The sequence below is a fragment of the Sapajus apella genome, unplaced genomic scaffold, assembly GCF_009761245.1.
Source record: "Sapajus apella isolate SASKATOON/1434 unplaced genomic scaffold, GSC_monkey_1.0 scaffold4, whole genome shotgun sequence".
Taxonomy (NCBI): Eukaryota; Metazoa; Chordata; class Mammalia; order Primates; family Cebidae; genus Sapajus; species Sapajus apella.
Window position 1 is genome coordinate 18,433,714 of NW_022436944.1, and position 21,500 is coordinate 18,455,213.

The following is a 21,500-nucleotide window of genomic DNA, read 5'->3' on the forward strand; positions in this document are numbered from 1 at the left end:
CAATCTAGGCTGGGCTTGGCTCTGCAGCTCTGCTGGTCTTATTGGTGTGTTTGCAATCAGCTGGTGGGGTTGGCTGAGGGTGGGCTCAGCTCAGGTGCTGGGCAGCTGGACTTTTTCCTCTCTCCAAGTATCTCAGGGCATTTCCTTCTCCATGTGGTTTATCCAGCAGGGTAACTGGACTTCTTACCTAGTGGCTCAGGTATCCTAAAAGTACAAAGTGGAAACCTACCTTCCTAGGGGATGGGATGGGGAAGGCGGGGGACTGGCATAACTTCACTGCTGCATTTTTCTGGGTAAGGCAAATCACTGGCCCAGTCCAGATTAAGTGGAAGGGGCTATATAAGGTATAAATAACATGAGCCTGGCCAGGCACGGTGGCTTATACCTGTAATCCTAGCACTTTGGGAGGCCAAGGTGGGTGGATCATGAGGTCAGGAGTTCAAGACCAGCCTGGTCAAGATGGTGAAAATCTGTCTCGACTAAAAATACAAAAATTAGCTGGGTGCGGTGGTGCGCATCTGTAGTCCCAGCTACTCAGGAGGCTGAGGCAGGAGAATTGCTTGAACCCGGGAGGTGGAGGTTGCAGTGAGCCGAGATCACACCACTGCACTCAAGCCTGGAGTCAGAGCCAGACTCTATCTCAAAAAACAAACAAACAAAACCATGAGGCTGGGTCATTGAAAGGCAGCAATATAGCATTTCCAACTTGTAAATGAGTAAACTGTAACTTAGGGCTGATAAGTTACTTGCATAATGTAGAGGGTAGAACCAGCTTCAAAGATTGTGTTCTAAATCAAATGTCAACAAATAAAAGTTGTATATGTTTTAACCTAGAATCCTGTGGGGGTGGGTAATGTTATTGTCCCTAATTTACAAATGAGGAAACCCAGAAATAGAGAGCTTAAATGTCTTGTCTGAGGTGACTCAGGTGTTTTGTTCTAGAAACTCTATACTTATCCACTATGCTGCCTCTTACGGGCAGTATCTGATACATCAAAATACCTGTAAATGTTAATCTGAAGCTGTAGGGCTGGGACAACAGCAAATTTTCTGCCTTATTCACTATTATATCTTATATGCTATTTTGGAACTGGGAGTTTTTCAGTTTTCCTGTGTTAAGGACAACTTCCCTTTCGGATATCTACTCTATCTGTTGCACTATCTATTTCTTGAAGCTTGGAAAGAAACGAAGACTGCATCCTTGCCCATCCAATTCCAACCCTGATTCTTACTTTTCTTCTGGGATGAAGAGCTTCCTGGAATAGGGCTGGCCTCAAGTTTTCTTTTTCTTGGTCTTTGTTTTTGAGATGGAGTCTTGCTCTGTCACCCAGGTTGGAGTGCAGTGGCACGATCTTGGTTCATTGTAACCTCTGCCTCCGGGGTTCAAGCAATTCTTCTGCCTCAGCCTTCCAAGTAGCTGGGACTACAGGCAAGTGCCACCATACCTGGCTAATTTTTGTATTTTTAGTAGAGACGAAGTTTCACCATATTGGCCAGGCTGATCTCAAACTCTTGACCTCATGATCCACTCGCCTTGGCCTCCCAAAGTGCTGGGATTACAGGTGTGAGCCACCTCGCCAGGCTGGCCTCAAGTTCTCATTCTTTAATCATCAAGTCAGCCTTGCGACTTCTGAATTAGTATCATTATGTTCCAGTCACCTCTTCTAGTTTGATAGCATATTTCCCCCATCATTGCAACTGTGATGGCTTCTGAGAGTAGCTTGCAAAGATTCTACTTTCCAAGGAGTGACCTGTGCTAGCTTCCCCTTTCCTTTTGCCAGTCCTATGGGCAGAGAACTTGCTGCATGGAAAACACCTGGTTTCAAAGGCTCTTGAAAGGAACTGTCCTCTGCTTATGTTTAAACATGATACATGGCTGGGCGTGGTGGCTCACGCCTGTAATCCCAGCACTTTGGGAGGCCAAGGCAGGCAGATCACTTGAGATCAGGAGTTTGATACCAGTCTGGCCAACATGGCAAAACCCTGTTTCTACTAAAAATACAAAAATTAGCTGGGCATGGTGGCAGGCGCCTGTAAACCCAGCTACTCTGAAGGCTGAGGCAGGAAAATTGCGTGAACCAGGGAGCGGAGGTTGCAGTGAGCTGAGATCAGGTTACTGCACTTCAGCCTGGGCAGTAGAGTGAGGCTCTGTCTCAACACAAACAAACAAACAAACAAACAAACAAAAACCGGATGTTACATCTATGCCTGCCTTCATTTAAGGCAGTCCTAATTTTTTCCAGTCTGTGAGGAGTCTGGAATTGGAGCACACCTCCAAGTACAGATAACAGGGGAAGTGGCTCACTTTGGTGGGTGTAGTTCTGTTTTGGGTATGGATGCAGCCATTCAAGGGAGTGGCCCCAAAATTCCACCTTTTCCAAGGCAAAACTACGAGAGGCCTTGTCTTTTCCTTAAACTTTCTCCTTCAAGGCAACTCCAGATTTTAACTTTGACTTTATTTTACCCTATAAAAATATTAAGGCACAATACGTCAACTTAAAGAACATGCAGTTCTGTTTTATTTAACAAACACTTACGTAACCAGCTAGGTGCTGTGCGAAGTGCTTTACATTGTCTCATTTGATTTTCTTTATAAACTATTTGAATCGGATGGGGTGGGCTTACCTCGCCATTCCCCCCACGCCCCCCTCGCCCCGCACCTTTTCCCCTCAGTGGAGAGAGAACCAGAGAGAAAAGGAATTGAGCTGCTCGGAAGGGCAAGGCCTCCTTCCACTTCCCGCAGCTGTTTCGCCAGGCTTGACCTGCTCCCCTTAGCTAGAGGCAGGGGGTCTCCACCCCTCGCCCAGATCTAGTCGGTGGGAAGGTGGGTGGCTTTTTCCGGGTCATTGGCGCACCCTCACTACTCCCAGCCACCTGCTCGGGTTCTATCCTGGCTCCAGGCTCCCTGGAGGGCGGCAGGGACATTCCAATCCTCCCACAACCCTCACGGATGTTGCGGGGGAGGGGGGCGCAATTGCTCTTCTCTTCCAGCACCCAGCTTTGACCCGGTTTCTTCTCAATCCCTAGAGGCCTGAGTCACCCCTGTAGAGGAAATTAAGGATTGGTGAATGGTTTGAAAGTTGTTTGTTTACAACCCAGCCGTTGGCGAAGCCGCATCTCCACAGAGGCACTTTCTGGGCACCGTCTGTACTCCAGCAGACAATTGAGAGCCAAGCAGCCAAGATGCCTTCTCGCCAGACCAAATATGGTCACAAGAGCTAAACAGCCTCCCGTGGAAAGGCTGGCCTTGTTGGTGTCTCCCCGCGCCGGGGCGCACCCAGGCCGGCCCTCGGGCAGAATCGCCGGTCGGTGCGGCGCTCCGGGTGCTGCCGGCCTCGGAGCCTGGCTGCAGGGGAGCGCGCGGTGTCCGGGACCGGCCCTACCCAGGCCTGAGCCCCTCATCCGCGTGACCTTCGCCACCCCCGGCCTTGGTTTCGGTCCACAACCCCTTGATGAAACAGGCTTGGGCCACTTTCCCTTTGATCCCGCCCCAAGTCCGTGGTAAACTCAAAGGAATGCAGATGTAGGGCTCCGCGGGAGAGGTCCGCGCAGCCGGGAGGAGTGGGTGGGGGGCACCCGTCTCCTCTTACCCAGTAAAGTACCCATCACACCCAGGGTTTTCTGGAGCCGGGGTGGGAGGAGGAGGAGGAGGAGGAAGAGGAGGGGCGAGCGGGGGCTGGCCGGCTCGGGACTAGGAGGTCATACATAATTCAATAGCTCAACTTTCGGGCCCGCCTCTTTCCTGGGGGTGGGAGTTTGCTCCAAACTTTGTTTATGGGACAGTCCGGGGAGCTGCTGCGGCCGCGCTGTCTGCTTCTCCTGCGCCTCCTTCTCTCCGAGCGCAAGCGCCTGAGGCCAGCTCGGGGGATGTGAGAGCTGAAGTCCCTAGGCTGCCAGGCACCGAGTCTGGTTGGAATTTGTCAGCCTAGCCTCGGCTCCAGCTGCGCAATCTCGGGACTCACCCGAGCGACCCAGGCCCGACGGCAAGTTCGGGCGGGACGGTGGCCGCGGTGCGCTTAGGCTGAGCTTCGCTGCCCGCCCAGGTAGTGCCCTCTGGAGCTCGCGCGCTCTCCCAGCACCATTCCAGGACTCCGGGCTTCCGGAGTCGAGACGTCGTGGAGTTGGTTCGGGCTGAACTTCTTTAGGGGGGCTGCCTTTCCTGGAAAGCTGAGACCTTCCCTTTGCCATCCTGCGGCTCCGCAAGCCGAGAGTGCAGTTACTCCCTCCATCCCCCGCCCTTCCTTCTCCTCCTCCAGGCAACTTCTTTGCTTCAAGAAAGTTGCATAATTCTCGAGGCCAGGAGAGACCCCTCCCCCATCCTGCTGGTCTTACCGCTGAGTGTCTGGGCTCTCCAGGCGAGCAATTATCTGTCTCCTCGTTTCCTTTTCCCTCTATTCTCTTTCCCACCGTCTCGCTCTCTCACCCTCAACCCGCTTACCCACTTCCTCCGACTTTAAAGAAAAGGCTAATCTGACCTTCTTTTTGCAGAAGATGAATCCGGCCTCGGCGCCCCCTCCGCTCCCGCCGCCTGGGCAGCAAGTGATCCACGTCACGCAGGACCTAGACACAGACCTCGAAGCCCTCTTCAACTCTGTCATGAACCCGAAGCCTAGCTCGTGGCGGAAGAAGATCCTGCCGGAGTCCTTCTTCAAGGAGCCTGACTCGGGCTCGCACTCGCGCCAGTCTAGCACCGACTCGTCGGGCGGCCACCCAGGGCCTCGGCTGGTCGGGGGTGCCCAGCATGTACGCTCGCACTCGTCGCCCGCGTCCCTGCAGCTGGGCACCGGCGCGGGCGCTGCGGCTAGCCCCGCGCAGCAGCACGCGCACCTCCGCCAGCAGTCCTACGACGTGACCGACGAGCTGCCGCTGCCCCCGGGCTGGGAGATGACCTTCACCGCCACTGGCCAGAGGTACTTCCTCAAGTAAGTCAGCCTGGATCCGAAGGGGACACCAAGTCACGGTGCCCAACCCACGTGCGTCTTCGTGTGTGTGTATGGGTGTGTGAGTGAGTCAGAGAGAGAGAGAGAGAGACAGGCAGACAGAGAGACAGAGACAGAGGGAGAGAGAGAGAGAGATGGTGCGTGTCCTTCCACGGTTATTTCACAGATATGGAGAGCTGGAAGCAAGGAATGAGTCTCTGGGTGTTGGAATTGTAAGGGATCAGAAGCAGAAGAGAGTGTGGTGAAGTTCATCCTCCATAAAACACACAGGTGACTTTGCCCTGAATCTGCAGGATTGAAACCTACTCCTAGGCACAGATCCTTAGGCTTTTCCCTGGCCACTCAGACAGATAGTCCAGAGCCAGGCCCTTTGGGCTGTGACACCAAGATAAATGAGAGAAAAGCTGCGAGGCTGGGGAACAGAGGGACTCTTAGTGGAGTAGGTGGTCTGCAGTCTCTAACTTTTTGGGAAAAGCAAGCCGGAAAAGTGAACAGTGGCTGGTAGGCCTTACTGCTCCCAGCTGCGTGACATAATGACCACACAGCACAGTAATGTAATTAGCAACTGTGTAGTGAAGTAGTTGTGGGCTGGACAAAGCAATTGTGTGGAAATTGTGTCAGGAGTTTTATCACATTAAACTTGTTAACCTAAAATATCATCAAATCACAAGCCTGCTTAGTCACTCTTCTTCCTTTCACATTGTTCCAGCTTGTTGATGTCATGAATTTTACATTAGATTCAAATTTTCAAATTACACCCCACAGGAAAAGATATTCTCAAACACTAGAGGAGATTGTTCCAATTGTGGTACCCTAAGATAACTACATTCCTCAGGACAAACCAAGCTGGAACTTGAAATGTTCCAGTGAGGTCACAGGGTCCGGCTATCAAAGCCGTGGATGGAGGTTGTGCCAGCCTGACCACTTGCTTCAGGATTGCCTACACTGCCAGCAAGGGAAACTCCTCTCCTAAGAACTTGACTTAGACTTCATTTTAAAGCTCATAGAGCAGCCTTAGTTCGAAAGTGAAGACATTATATACAATTTAAAAAGTTTAATCAAGCATTTCTTTGGCATTAATTGAACCCTAAGAATGAATACACAATGATGGATGAAGTTTATTATGGTGAGCCCTTTTACTCATACCGGTGACCAGTTCTTATTCTTTCCCCATCCCAAAGCTGTTGACATCTTGTTCAAGGAGTTCTTTTTTTGTTTCTGGGTTGGTGCAGTGCTGAGATGCTGAAACTGAATTGATGGTCGTTTATGCCACAGCTGGTCTTCTCTGGGTTATTGAGTGATAGTTTGGACATGTGCTCAGTGCTTTGACTTCTAAGTAGCTGGTGGAGTCAAATGTGTGATGTAATTACATGACATTTTTCTAAATGTGATGATATTGTTCTGAAGGATGACAGTTTATATAGTGCATTCAGGTCCAAAAGAGCTGGCATTATATATTAACTTTAATTAGGTAAATGCAGTTTCAAATATTTTATTGTGGCGTTTATTGCCATGGACTTAGTGATAAATACAAATAAAAAGAGAACCAATAATTGTCAATAATTTGAGGGGTGATTTTTGCTCCCAAATGATTTTCTTTTTAAGACAGGCTCTTGCTCTCTCATTCAGGCTGGAGTGCAGTGGAGCTTGCTCAGGCTGGAGTACAGTGGTGCGATCTCGGCTCACTGCAGCCTCTGCCTCCTGGGTTCAAGCAATTCTCCTGCCTCAGCCCCCTGTGTAGCTGGGACGATAGGCACATGCCACCACACCCAGCTAATTTTTGTATTTTTTTTTGTAGAGACAGGGTTTCACCATGTTGGCCAGGCTGGTCTTGAACTCCTGACTTCAAGTGTTCTGCCTGCCTTGGCCTCTTGCAGTGCTGAGATTACAGGCCTGAGCCACCATGCCTGGTCCCGCATGATTTCTAAACTATGTTTATAAATATATACACATACACATACGGTATATGATCAGTATAACTGTGGTTATTAAAAATATGAAATAAGAGCTAGGCTTGCCTAATATCTGAGGAAAGCTAGGTGAAAAAGACCCTGAAATGGCTGGTTGTGGTGGCTCATGCCTGTAATCCCAGCACTTTGGGAAGCCAAGGTGGGTGGATCACCTGAGGCCAGGAGTTCAAGACCAGCCCGACCAACATGGAGAAACCACATCTCTAGTAAAAATGCAAAATTAGCCAGTCGTGGTGGCACATGCCTGTAATCTCAGCTACTCAGGAGGTTGAGGCAGGAGAATCGCTTGAACTTGGGAGGCGGAGGTTTCGGTGAGCCGAGATTGAGCCATTGCACTCCAGCCTAGGCAACAAGAGCGAAACTCTGTCTCAAAAAAAAGAAAGAAAATCACCCCAAAACAAATGCAAAACAAAAAAATTTCTTTTGTACATTGTGTTTTGAATGATTGGAGTAGCTCAGAATTACCTGTGAATGAGGGCAAAAGTAGAAGTTAGCCTTGGATGTAGAGAAAGTTGCTGTGATCTCTCTGCCCATCCCCCAACCACTCTCCAATCCAAAGCAGAGTGCATCTTCATTTCACTTTGGGTAGTCAATGAAAATGACAGCTGGAAAAAAAAATGTGTAAGCCTGGTCTGATCTGATGGCCTGATCCCTGGAAGTTTCTTGGCCAAGTGACTAAGAGAGCTTAAGAATCTGTCAGTGACTATTGTCTTTCAGGATAAGCAATCTGCCAAGAGTACTCTGAATTTCTTTCTTTCTATTTTTTTTTGAGATGGAGTCTCGCTCTGTCACCAGGCTGGAGTGCAGTGGTGCAATCTTGGCTCACTGCAACCTCTGACTCCCTAGTTCAAATGATTCTCCTGCCTCAACCTCCTGGGTAGCTGGGAGTACAGGCCCGCACCGCCATGCCCAGGATTTTTTTGTATTTTTTGTAGATACAGGGTTTCACCATGTTGGCCAGGCTGATCTTGATCTCCTGGCCTTGTGATTCGTCCACCTTGGCTTCCCGAAGTGCTGGGATTCCAGGTGTGAGCCACCACACCCAGCCCTTTTAAAAATTTTTTTATTTGACCAGGGTAGAGATGGGATCTCACTATTTGCCTAGGCCAGTCTCAAACTCCTGGACTCAAGTGATTCTCCTGCCTCGGCCTCCCAAAATGCTGGGATTACAGGCATGAGCCACTATGCCTAGCCAGAAAAAGAATCTTCTTCTTGACTCTGTTAGGAGTTGAGGGCTTTATACATCAGAAATGAAAGGATTTAAGGATGACAAGCGTCAATTTTATTTTGTTTTGTTTTTGACTAGAAAACTGAGGCCAGGGAAGGGTGATAATGTGACTTTGGGAAAGTCATGTGGTTATTTTCTCTGTTTTTTTTTTTTTTTTTTTAGACAGAGTCTCACTCTGTCGTCCAGGCTAGAGTGCAATGGCTCAATCTTGGCTCACTGGAACTTCCACTTCCTGGGTTCAAGGGATTCTCCTGCCTCAGCTTCCTGAGTAGCTGGGATTACAGGCACGCACCATGCCCGACTAATTTTTTGTAGTTTTAGTAGAGATAGGGTTTCACCATGTTGGTCAGGCTGGTCTTGAACTCCCAACCTCGTGATCTGCCCGCCTTGGACTCCCAAAGTGCTGGGATTACAGGTGTGAGCCACCGTGCCCAGTCGTCATGTGGTTATTTAATGGTGGACCCTGGACTGGACCTCTAATCTGTTGCTGTCTACTTAGGGAACAGTTTTCCTTTTTCCCACCCCCACCTTTCCCCCATGTCACCTCCTTAGCTAAACAATGAACTTAATGGGAAACAGAGCCTGGACATCTAAGAAGCCTTTTGTCATTTTCTCAGGTAAGACTGTTCTGGGGTATATGATCTAATCACTTTCTGGAACCCCCTAAAGGCCAAACATTCACACCTTTCCTGTGATGTTCAGGTCTCCTGTGGTATTCAGATATTCCTTTAGAGTAACAATGACCAGGGCGTGGTGGTGCCCACCTGCAGCCCCTATTACCCCCAACATGTCTCTAAATAAACATTTTTTAAAAATTAGTGTAACAAGGGAGCAGATTGAATGTTAAAACACCTGGCCCCTGAAAACCACTGTGTTCATTCATTATTGCTGTCCTCTAAATCTCCTGTATCAGGCTGGTGTGTGGAGACATTGGGCAACCTGGCACACTGAATACTGATCACATTAAATTTTTAAAAGGCCTCTGATTATAAATAGAATACATGCTTTTTGTACATAAATCAGAAAATGGGGAATTATAAAGAAGAAACTTACCTAGCTTCAGTAAACTTTCCCATCTTTACTCTATTGCAAACATTCTTGTAAAAAACTTTCATTTGAATAACATGATTTTATAAGAAAAAAGATTTTATCCTACTCTCAAATACAATTCCGACTATAACATTTGGCTGCTACTTCTAATTTTTAGTGACAATTTTAGTGTTTTGTCTTTTCTGAAATGTGTGATAGAATATTATTTTTGTCCAAATGATCCATGCACTTGATAACAAATGCAATATACAGGAGGACATTTGTTGAAAAACAGTGGTTTCCTTCACCTCCTCAAGGCTCACAGATGGAACCTTTTAATTTTTTTCATCTGTTTCTATTCAATTCTTAGATTGTTACCTTCTTAAGCCTAAGTAATGTGCTTTTACCACCATATTTTGATTTATCAACTTTTAACACCTGATACGAAAGTAAGACTGTAGCTCTTTAAGCTAGTTTTCTTTCTTCTCTCCCAAGTTTGCTGTTTCAATATTTTAAGTTTGTCTGTTAGGTCACCTTTTTTTAAAAATCAACTTTTTTTTTTTGGAGACAGGGTCTCTCTCTGTCACTTAGGCTGGAGTGCAATGGCATTCGTAGCTCACTGTAGCCTCAAACTCTTGGGCTCTAGTGATCCTCCTGCCTCAGCTTCCTGAGTAAGTATGACTATAGGTATGCACCACCATGTGTGGCTAATTTAACTTTTTGTAGAGAAAGGGTCTCTATTCTGCCCAGGCTGTTCTCAAATTCCTGGCCACAAGTGATCCTTCCACCTTGGCTTCCTAAAGCACTAGGATTACAGGTGTGAGCCACCACACCTGGATTTCGTCAACTTTTGATAGTATTTCTTGATTCCTTATGCTGTATGTCAATAACGTTTGGATTGCAACTAGTTCTGTCGTTCACTTTTTGACATTGCTGCTTTCACATTGCCAAAGTGCTGAGCCCATAACCATCTTATTTATAAATGATTCTTTTTTTTTTTTTTCTTAAGAGATTCCCTCCCTTTTTAAAATTTATTTTTTATTGCATTTTAGGTTTTGGGGTACATGTGAAGAACATGCAAGACTGTTGCATAGGTACACACATGGCAGAGTGATTTGCTGCCTTCCTCCTGATCACCTATATCTGGCACTTCTCCCCATGCTATCTCTCCCCAACTCCCCACCCCCTGCTGTCCCTCCCCAATTTCCCCCCAACAGACCCCAGTGTGTGATGCTCCCCTCCCTGTGTCTATGTGTTCTCATTGTTCAACACCCACCTATGAGTGAGAACATGCGGTGTTTGATTTTCTGTTCTTGTGTCAGTTTGCTGAGAATGATGGTTTTCAGGTTCATCCATGTCCCTACAAAGGACACGAACTCATCGTTTTTGATGGCTGCATAATATTCCATGGTATATATGTGCCACATTTTCCCTATCCAGTCTATTGTTGATGGGCATTTGGGTTGGTTCCAGGTTTTTGCTATTGTAAACTATGCTGCAACAATCATTCGTCTGCATGTGTCCTTATAGTAGAACAATTTATAATCCTTTGGCTATATACCCAGGAATGGGATTGCTGGGTCAAATGGAATTTCGATTTCTAGGTCCTTGAGGAATTGCCACACTGTCTTCCACAATGGTTGAACTAATTTACACTCCCACCAAAAGTGTAAAAGTGTTCCTATTTCTCCAACATCCTCTCCAGCATCTGTTGTCTCCAGATTTTTTAATGATCGCCATTCTAACTGGCGTGAGATGGTATCTCAATGTAGTTTTGATTTGCATTTCTCTAATGACCAGTGATGATGAGCATTTTTTCATATGTTTGTTGGCCTCATGTATGTCTTTTTTTGTAAAGTGTCTGTTCATATCCTTTGCCCACTTTTGAATGGGCTTGTTTGTTTTTTTCTGTAAATCTGTTTCAGTTCCTTGTAAATTCTGGATATCAGCCCTTTGTCAGGTGGGTAAACTGCAAAAATTTTTTCCCATTCTGTTGGTTGCCGATTCACTCTAATGACTGTTTCTTTTGCTGTGCAGAAGCTGTGGAGTTTGATTAGGTCCCATTTGTCTATTTTGGCTTTTGTTGCCAATGCTTTTGGTGTTTTGGTCGTGAAGTCCTTGCCTACGCCTATGTCCTGAATGTTTTTGCCTAGATTTTCTTCTAGGGTTTTTATGGTGTTAGGTCTTATGTTTAAGTCTTTAATCCTAATTTTGGTGTAATCCTAATTTTCCCAACACCATTTATTAAACAGGGAATCCTTTCCCCATTGCTTGCTTTTGTCAGGTTTGTCAAAGATCTGATGGTTGTAGATATGTTGTTATGTTGCCTCTGAGGCCTCTGTTCTGTTCCGTTGGTCTATATCTCTGTTTTGGTAACAGTACCGTGCTGTTTTGATTACTGTAGGCTTGTAGTATAGTTTGAAGTCTGGTAGTGTGATGCCTCCAGATTTGTTCTTTTTGCTTAGAATTGTCTTGGCTCTGTGGGCTCTCTTTTGGTTCCATAGGAAGTTTAAGGTGGTTTTTTCCAGTTCTGAGAAGAAGGTCATTGGTAGCTTGATGGGGATAGCATGGATTCTGTAAATTATTTTGGGCAGTATGGCCATTTTCATGATAACTGATTCTTCCTAACCATGAACATGGAATGTTTCTCCATCTGTTTGTGTCCTCTCTTATTTCGTTGAGCAGTGGTTTGTAGTTCTCCTTGAAGAGGTCCTTTATGTTCCTTGTTAGTTGTATTCCTACGTATTTTATTCTCTTTGTAGCAATTGTGAATGGCAGTTCGTTCTTGATTTGACTCTCTTTAAGTCTGTTATTGGTGTATAGGAATGCTTGTGATTTTTGCACATTGATTTTGTATCCTGAGACTTTGCTGAAGTTGCTTATCAGTGTCAGGCGATTTTGGACTGAGATGATGGGGTCTTCTAGATATACAATCATGTTGTCTGCAAATAGAGACATTTTGACTTCCTCCTTTCTTATTTGAATACCCTTTATTTCTTTTTCTTGCCTGATTGCTCTGGCTCATAAATGATTCTTAAAGTTGAAAAGCCATAGGCAACATTTACCTGACTACAATTCTGTGAAATTATTCATTGCCTTGTGTGTTAGGATTGGATTTTAGACTTGCACTATGGGTCTGGTGTTAGGATTCCTGGGCCAGTCAGAAGGACAATATATCTAGGTCCAAGTCAAATGGGTTTATTTTGTTTGTTTGTTTTCCCACTCTTCATCAGTTATTTAAATTTGTGTTACCTTTTAGTTTTTTTCACATTTGGATCATGACTTCCTTAATTTTTTTCCCTAGTATTTCTGGTTGCCTTTTTATGTGTTTATGCATTATATGCCATTATTATGATCTCAGAAGTTTTCAGGCTCTCAATCTTGTTTACCCTATCAAGTCTTCTTTCCCTAAGCTTTATGCCAAGATTCCTTTCTCATTCTGTGCCCTTCTTAACGGATTGTTCACTAGGCCCTCAACAGAGCTGTCATCCTGGGACTTCTTTCCATGGCTGGAAGTGCTGTTTCCTTTTCTCATGTCTTTCTATTTTATTGGTTTACCCCCTCATTTTGCTGTAGTACATGCTTGAGTAACTTCTTAAGAAATGGTTTGTAGGAGGTAAGTTTTTCAAGTTCTTTTCTATCTGAACGTATTTACTTAAAAATTGTTCTGTCGCTGGGCGCGGTGGCTCAAGCTTGTAATCCCAGCACTTTGGGAGGCCGAGGTGGGTGGATCACGAGGTCAAGAGATCGAGACCATCCTGGTCAACATGGTGAAACCCCGTCTCTACTAAAAATACAAAACATTAGCTGGGCATGGTGGTGTGTACCCGTAATCCCATCTACTCAGGAGGTTGAGGCAGGAGAATTGCCTGAACCCAGGAGGCAGAGGTTGCGGTGAGCCGAGATCTCGCCATTGCACTCCAGCCTGGGTAACAAGAGCGAAACTCCGTCTCAAAAAAAAAACACAAAAAAAATTGTTCTGACTCTGGCTTGTTTTTTCTGTTTTTATTTGAATGACAGTGTTTTGTAGCTGTTTTCATAAGGACCTTTTGTCATTCAAAAAATAATGTCTGCTTTCTCAGTTGTCTGTAATGTGAAGATAGTGATACCTGTTGCATGGTGGTTTGAAAGATGAGCATATTTAAAGCATTTGGCACACAGGAGATGTATAGTACAAGTTAATTCTTGCTTCCCCTTCCCTCTCTCCCAATACACATAGTCTGCTTACCCAGCCAAAATCAAAGCAGAAACCATGGCAATAGGGTCACGTGTTTTTTTTTTTTTTTTTAATTTATTTTTATTATTTATTTATTTATTTTTAATTTTTCTTTTTGGGTCAGGTGGTTTTTGCCTCTGGGTTACAGCTGTGGCCTTGAATGACAACCTGGATCTGGAGTTGAAAGTCAGTTTTAAGTTTAAGGACTCAGAGTACACTTCCAGGTTAAAAGAAACCTAAATAGGAGTGCTCACTGTGAGTACCTGTTTGCTTCAGCATCTTGGGCAGGGGATGTCCAACTCCATCTGAGAAGTGTGTAGTTTTTATTATTTGGAATCTAGATTGTCACTATAAATTGGGCTGTTTTTGTGTGTGGGATGGGGGAGGAAGAGGAAATAGAGAAGGGGGAGAGATGAGCAGGAAAGGTAATTGACATTTGTTGATGACCTGCTGTATGCCAGACAAGGCAGAGAGTTCTAGTGCTTCCCAGAGAGAGAACAACAGAATTATATGCGTATGGAACTTTTTCATAGTCCTAGATGTTTTTACATATTTTATTTCTTATAACCCTCACAGTGATCCCATGAATAGGTATATATTATTACCTCATTTTACTGTTGAGTAAACTGAGGTTCAGTGAGGTTAAGTAAATGTCCTGGGGTCACCTAACAAGTGAGTTTAGAACTCCAGGATTCCAAAACCTGTGTTCCTATCTTTATGCCATGCTGTTTCATGCCCATTATGTGGCCCATAATTAGGTCTTATAATTATGTATCCTTGGTGATCACATAACTGTGGTGGTGGAGTGGTGGATGGATCTCTAGGGTCTGCTTCTGAACTGAGTCTGGGTGATCCCATTTGGAACTGTCATTGATGGTGAGATAGAGATGATGGAAGAAAACCCAAATATACCGGAAATGGGTAGTACACCTCCAGTGCATATTTGTATTTTATTCTTATCAAGAGTTCTGCCAAGGTGGCTCACTCTAGTAATCCCATCCCTTTGGGGGGCCGAGGTGGGAGGATTACTTGAGGCCAAGAGTTTGAGACAAGTCTGGGGAACATAGCTAGACTCTGTCTCTACAAAAAAAAAATTTTTTTTTTGAGACAGAGTTTCACCCTTGTCAACCAGGCTGCAGTGCAATGGCTTGATCTTGGCTCACTGCAACCTCCTCCTCCAGGGTTCAACTGATTCTCCTGTCTCAGCCTCCCAAGTACCTGGGATTACAGGCACCTGCCACCACACCTGGCTAATTTTTGTATTTTTAATAGAGACAGAGTTTCACCATGTTGGCCAGGCTGGTCTTGCATTCCTGACCTCAGGTGAGCCGCCCATGTCGGCCTCCCAAAGTGCTGGGTTTATAGGAGTGAGCCACTGCACCCGGCCAAAAAATTTTTAAAATATTAGCCAGGCATGGTGGTATGAACCTGTAATCCAAGCTACTTGGGAGGCTGAGGCAGGAGGATTGCTTGAGGCTAGCAGTTTGAGATTATACTGAGCTGTGTTTGTGCCACAGTTTGGTCAATAGAGTGAGACCTTGTCTCTGAAAAAAACAAAATAGATTTCCACCGTGAATAAATTAACATAATTTTACAGTGAACATAGGCATTCCAGTGGGGGAATCTTTTAGCTGTAGTTCAATATCAGAAGTCTGGAGTTTTTACTAAATGGTTTCTTTGGGAACAAATAGTCTTTTTTTTTTTTTTTTTCCTTTGGGTTATTTTCTTTAGAAATGAAGTGGACGCAGTAATTGCTAAAAATCTCAACCCAGAATTCTCCATAATGTCTCCATAAAAGTCACATCAGGATAAAAAGTGGGCTTGTGGTGGGTCTTAGATCATATGAATTTCTTTCAGCTTACTCTATTTGCAAGCTCTCCTTCCTGCACTTATGATGTTCACTTGCTCAGTGCTCTCAGGAGAAGTGAAATGAAAAAACATTAAAGTGATGAGCCCAGTGCCTGGCACAAACACCACTGTCGAAAGTTCATTCCTGTTATTGTTCCGGGTTTAGGTGGTAAAGGGGGCTGCAATCTTCCAAGGCCTTGCCTTTGTGCCACCTGAAAGATCTTTAGCCAATTCAGCTGATTTACAACTAAAAATCGTTGAACTCGGCTGGGCATGGTGGCTCATTCCTGTAATCCCAGCACTTTGGGAGGCCAAGGCAGGTGAATCACCTGAGCTCGGGAGTTCGAGACCAGCCTGACCAACATGGAGAAACTCCATCCCTACTAAAAATACAAAATTAGCCAGGCGTGGTGGCAGATGCCTGTAATCCTAGCTACTCAGGAGGCTGAGGCAGGAGAATCCCTTGAACCCGGGAGACAGAAGTTGTGGTGAGCCGAGATCACACCAATTGCACTCCAGCCTGGGCAACAAGAGCGAAACTCTGTCTAAAAAAAAAAAAAATCATTGAACTCCTGTGTGTGTTGGCAACATGAGTATGTCCTAAAAGAAGAAATGTGTGTCTGGCTTTATCACTGCAGGCAGCTGACAGAATCTGGAGAAAGAAGGGGGGAACACAGACAAACCAGGCAAGAGAGCTGGTTTCAACCTGTGATTCTAGAGCCTTGAGCAACTGCCTTCCACCTTGGTTTGCTGGAAGGCTTTGTGAGGTGTGTCTAAGTCAGTCATTTCTAATATGGCTACAGGTCTGAAACTTGCAGCTGTATGGGATGTCTGTCAGTTTCTCCCATTGGCTATGCTCCTCTGGCCTCAGGAACTTGGCACAAGCTGTTTCCTGTGCCTGGAACATTATTTCCCTGCTTTTTGCCTGCTTAACTCCTCCACTACCTTCAGATATCAGCTTAGATGCCACATCCTACAGGAACTGTTTCCGACTTGCAGCCCCAACTCTGGTTTAGATGCTCCTGTTCCTCCTCCCATAGGCTCTTCTGTTTCCCCAGTCATTGCTTCACTCCCATATTACTGTTTTTTCCTTTTTTTTTTTTGAGATGAAGTTTTGCTCTTCTTGCCCAGGCTGGAGTGCAATGGTACAACCTCGGCTCGTCGCAACATCTGCCTCCAGGGTTCAAGCGATTCTCTTGCTTCAGCCTCCCAAGTAGCTGGGATTACAGGCATGTACCACCATGCCCAGCCAATTTTGTATTTTTAGTAAAGATGGGGTTTCTCCATGTTGTTCAGGCTGGTCTTGAACTCCCAACCTCAGGTGATCTGCCGGCCTCAGCCTCCCAAAGTGCAGAGATTATAGGCATGAGCCACCGCACCTGGCCTGTTTTTTTCTTTACTGCACTGTAACCTCCCTCAGGACAAGAGCCATGTTTATCTTGCTTGGCATTGTATAACGAGCACAATGCCTGGCACATAGTAGGTGTTCGAAAGGAATCCTGTATTATTTATTTTTAGCCATTGTCATTCTAAGCTTGCACCCTGGAATTTGTAAGAGTCTGACATGCTTGGAAATGGCATTCCATCCTATCTGTGCCCCTTTGACTGCAAGATTAATGTCAGAGCTCCAGATACTAAATACAGTGGATAAAGGCTGGGTGTTCAGAGAAGTCTCGTAAAGGTGCTTGGACATAAATGGAACTTTGAAAAAATGGGAAAAATATGGGTAGGTGTGCAGACAAACCTTCCAGGAAAAAAGGGATGGGAAGAGAGGTATAGAGGCAGAAATGCTGAGGATGTGTTTTTCAGACCAAGAGGAGCCTGTACTGACTTGTGTTAAAAGATAGGTGTTGGTTGGTAGATGATTATGCATCCTATTCTTCAGTTAGGGTGGGCTCATTGACCTTTTGCTAGTAAATGTCAACTTTCTCACCCCATGGTTTTGAGATACACCAGTCCTAGCCTTATCTGACTGTAGCATAAGACCCCACCATTGGGCTGGGTGTGGTGGTTCACGCCTGTAATCCCAGCACTTTGAGAGGCTGAGGCAGATGGACCAGGAGTTCAAGACCAGCCTGGCCAACATGGTGAAACCCCGTTTCTACTAACAATACAAAAATTAGTTCGGTGTGGTGGTGTGCACCTGTAATCCCAGCTACTCAGGAGGCTGAGGCAGGAGAATCGCTTGAACCCAGGAGGTGGAGGTTGCAGTGAGCTGAGATCGTGCCACTGAGCTGAGATCGTGCCACTGCACTCCAGCCTGGGTGACAGAGCGAGAGTCCATCTCAGAAAAAAAAAAAAAAAAAAGAAAAAAGACCCCACCATCGTCATCTATGTTGAGATCTTCCTGGTTGTTTACAGAACTAAGCATTTCATACTGACTTAAAAGAGTCTGAGAATGATAGTCTTTCTATCTGTCTATTCATAGCTCCATCCTATACTTAATTTAGCAAGTACAGTTTTAAAATTGTGGGTGGTCTTTACTTCCCAAGTAAGTGGGATACCAGGCTACCCTTGACTTGGGACCACCCCTGCTGGATCTATCATTTCTGCTTGTAAATGAATAGTTGTTGGGTCTGCTTATTCCTAGAATATTCTCTTGTGGTTTGGGTAGTTTCTTAGTTCCTCTGAGGCTCATCAACTGGACACAGACAAAGCTGAGATTCTGGAATCACAGTCATCCCACCAGGGCCCACCTAGCCCAGTCCCCTGAAGATGCCCTGCCTGAGCAGCCAGTAGCCTCCCACTTAGGAGCATATTTTCTAAACTCTCAAGTTCGTGTTTTCAGGTGACTTCTTTAAATTAAAAAATAAAAAGTTTGCAAAGAGGTAAGAAATACACATAAAAACCAAAAAGCTAAAATAAATACAAACGCATTTACTGGGAAGAGTCTTTCTTTCACTCTCCCTGAGTCCTCTTGTCTCCCTCCCCAGAGCACCAGTTTTTTTGTTTTTCCAGACAAACTGTGTGAGTACAGGCATGCATGTGTCAGTGTAGATAGGCACCTAGACCATGTCAACACGATACAATGGAAGTGTACTGGACACTATTCTGCACCTTTTTTTCTTTCACTTAGTATAATACAGAGTTCACTTCTCTTCTGTACATAAACATCTGTTTTAAGGACCACATAGTATTCCTTTGTATAGGAATTTAAATGTCCTTCATGACCCCTATTGATGGACATTTAAATTGTTTCTTTCTCTTTTTAATTAAAAATTATATATGCTCAAACACTGCTGGAGGGGGGAAAATGAAAAAGAAGTTCTGATCGTCCCTGAATTCCCCATTTAGAAAGTACCATTGTTAATACTTTATTCAGAAATATTCTTTGCACAAAGAACAGCTCTCTATTTTCCATCTAATTTATTAGCTAGTCTGCTTCCTAATTTATCTGTTATCCACTGTTCTGTCAATCAGTCTACTTATCTTTCTTTTTTTTTTTTTTTTTTTTTTTTTGAGACGGAGTTTCGCTCTCGTTACCCAGGCTGGAGTGCAATGGCGCGATCTCGGCTCACCGCAACCTCCGCCTCCTGGGTTCAGGCAATTCTCCTGCCTCAGCCTCCTGAGTAGCTGGGATTACAGGCATGCGCCACCATGCCCAGCTAATGTTTTGTAATTTTAGTAGAGACGGGGTTTCACCATGTTGACCAGGATGGTCTCGATCTCTTGACCTCGTGATCCACCCGCCTCGGCCTCCCACAGTGCTGGGATTACAGGCGTGAGCCACCGCGCCCGGCCTCTACTTATCTTTCTTATACAAGGGTGATGCATAGTCTATCAAATCACTAACCAGTTAGATTGGATGTCCAACCAATAGGAATTGATGGCATACTGCTGGGAAGTAACTGATTATATATCTTCGTGCTACTCAAAGTATGGTCCCTGGACTGATGCCAGTGTACAATTGTAACTGGCCTACCATGAGCTAGATACAGAAGTTGAGAGTATTTAGAAACTTTATGGCAGAATGGCATTGCTGTGGCATCCATCCAGGTGACCAATAGAATTATCTTGCGGAACAGGGTAGTTTGGGTGTGTCAATCTTGTGTGGTGAGTCACATGTGGTGTGAGCTGTATATAAGCCATCCACAATAGGACTACATACTGGTCTTGAAATAAAACCCTGGTCCTTCGCCACAGTTTGAGAAGTAGTGATCTGTTTATCTCTCTCAACTACCTATCTAATATGTCTGTCATCTATGTCTTTATCCATTCATTTGTCCTTCTACCTACCTATCATTTTATTTTTTCATCCATCCTTCTAGCTATATTTTATGCATCAACCAATTAATCATACCTTTCATTAACTTAAGAATAATCATTCTAAGAAGTTGAATCTCAAAATGGAAATCTATGGCACAAAGGTTGCATAGGATCTGTTTTCTAGTACATAATATATTTTATGTCTTTGTGGCTTCTACACCAACTTATTGTTTTAAAATTTTGCTGTGGCACATCTCAATTCTGAACACTGTAGATAAATCCAGTTTCTGTTCTGGTTTGTTACTGGTCTGCTGGTAAGCATTGCCAGCTACAGACTTAGGAGTCAAAACATGGTGACTAGAGAAAAATATACATGCTGGCTTGTTTATTTAAAAAATACTCATTTGTTGGGAGGCTGAGATGGTTAGGTCATGAGGTCAGGAGATCGAGACCATCCTGGCCAACATAGTGAAACCTCGTCTCTACTAAAATGCAAAAATTAGCAGGATGTGGTGATGCGTGCCTGTAGTCCCAGCTACTCGGGAGGCCGAGGCAGGGGAGTCACTTGAACCTGGGAGGTGGAGGTTGCAGTGAGCCGAGATTGTACCACTGCACTCCAGCTTGGCCACAGAGCAAGACTCTGTCTAAAAAAAAAAAAAACCCATTCGTGATGGCTTTTATGCAGATATTAAAATATTAAAATACTGAATATCTTTCTCCTAGTTTATATTTGCAAAGCATTTCTTAGCCTAGGTTTTCAATTGAGCACATAGGCACCTATCATAGTTGAGGCAGTAACTGTGATAACCCATCAGAAAGGAGAAAACCCAAGCAAATGATAAATGTGACTATAATAAACAAACATAACTTTTACTGACTTCATTTAATTTGAGGTTTGTTTTTAAAATCTGGCTTTTGTTATAAAAATAATATATACTCTTACCAAAAAGTCCAAACAGAACTGAAGGACATGAAGTGAAAAGTAGGGGCCGGGCGGTGGCTCACGCCTGTAATCCCGGCATTTTGGGAGGGCTAGGGGGGCTTGAGACCAGGAGTTTCAGACCAGCCTGGGCAACATGGTGAAACCCCATATCTACTAAAAAATACAAAAATTATCTGGGCATGGTGGAATGTGCCTGTAATCCCAGCTACTTGGGAGGGTGAGGCATGAGAATTGCTTGAACCCAGGAGATGGAAGTTGGAGTGAGCTGAGATCAGACCACTGCATTCCAGCCTGGGTGACAGAGCAAGACTCTGTCTCAAAAAAAAAAAAAAAAAAAAAAGTGAACAGTAAAAGTTCTACCCACCTCCCCACGACCCCACCCATAACACACACACTAGGCTTACTCCTCTGAAGTAATTATTGTTTCCAATTACTTGTGTTATCTTCCAAGGATGTATTATCCATGTGTGTATATATGACTTGATTGATAAAAACAGCATTTGTTTGTTTTAGCATTGTGGGAAGTCTCTGTTACTGGTTGAGCCTCACATAATCTCAGGACCAGTATAGACATGGATTAAATTCCAGAGAACTGGATGCAACACCTGATGGGGTGTCTCTGGGTTAAAAGCCTTATCGGGGTAACCATGATCTAGTGACTGGGATTTGGCTTTGTGAATCGGGAAAGTGATGTCTCTGCTGGCCCAAAACTGATCAGATTTTTGAGGACTGTCTGAGGTGAGCCATACTGGGGAGAAACAGGGATAGAAATTTTATTTGCAGTTTCAGAAGCACAAGTAGTGACTGGAATATTCTGCCACTCTGGAATGAAAGTACTCATATGAGTGATTTAATTGCTGAAAAGTTGCCATTCTGGAAAAGGGAAGAAGTGAAATCATTTTAATCATTGAAGGGATATTAGGAGGTTCATTTGACAAGATTTGGTGATGGATTAGATAAAGGCAGCAAGTAAAGCAGGTAGAAAGAAAGATTTGCAGATTGCTGGCTGTATAATGTCAGGGCTGGTGGTGCCTCTAATTGTAGCAAGCAGTACTGGGAGGTTTGGAAGAAGTAGAGAAATTGTTTAACATGTTGAGTTTGAAGTGACTTTAAGATACCC

The 21,500-nt window shown here is 44.7% G+C and overlaps 1 protein-coding gene across 1 annotated transcript in view; it reads left to right on the forward strand.

The window, feature by feature from the left end:
• The first annotated feature begins 3,684 nt into the window (after positions 1–3,684).
• WWTR1 (WW domain containing transcription regulator 1) overlaps positions 3,685–21,500 on the forward strand; it is a 155,294-nt gene continuing 137,478 nt past the window's right edge. The window contains exons 1-2 of the mRNA XM_032263511.1: positions 3,685–4,043; positions 4,489–4,922. Coding sequence (XP_032119402.1) covers positions 4,492–4,922 — 431 coding nt within the window. The 5' untranslated portion in view covers positions 3,685–4,043; positions 4,489–4,491. The remainder of the gene's footprint in view (positions 4,044–4,488; positions 4,923–21,500) is intronic.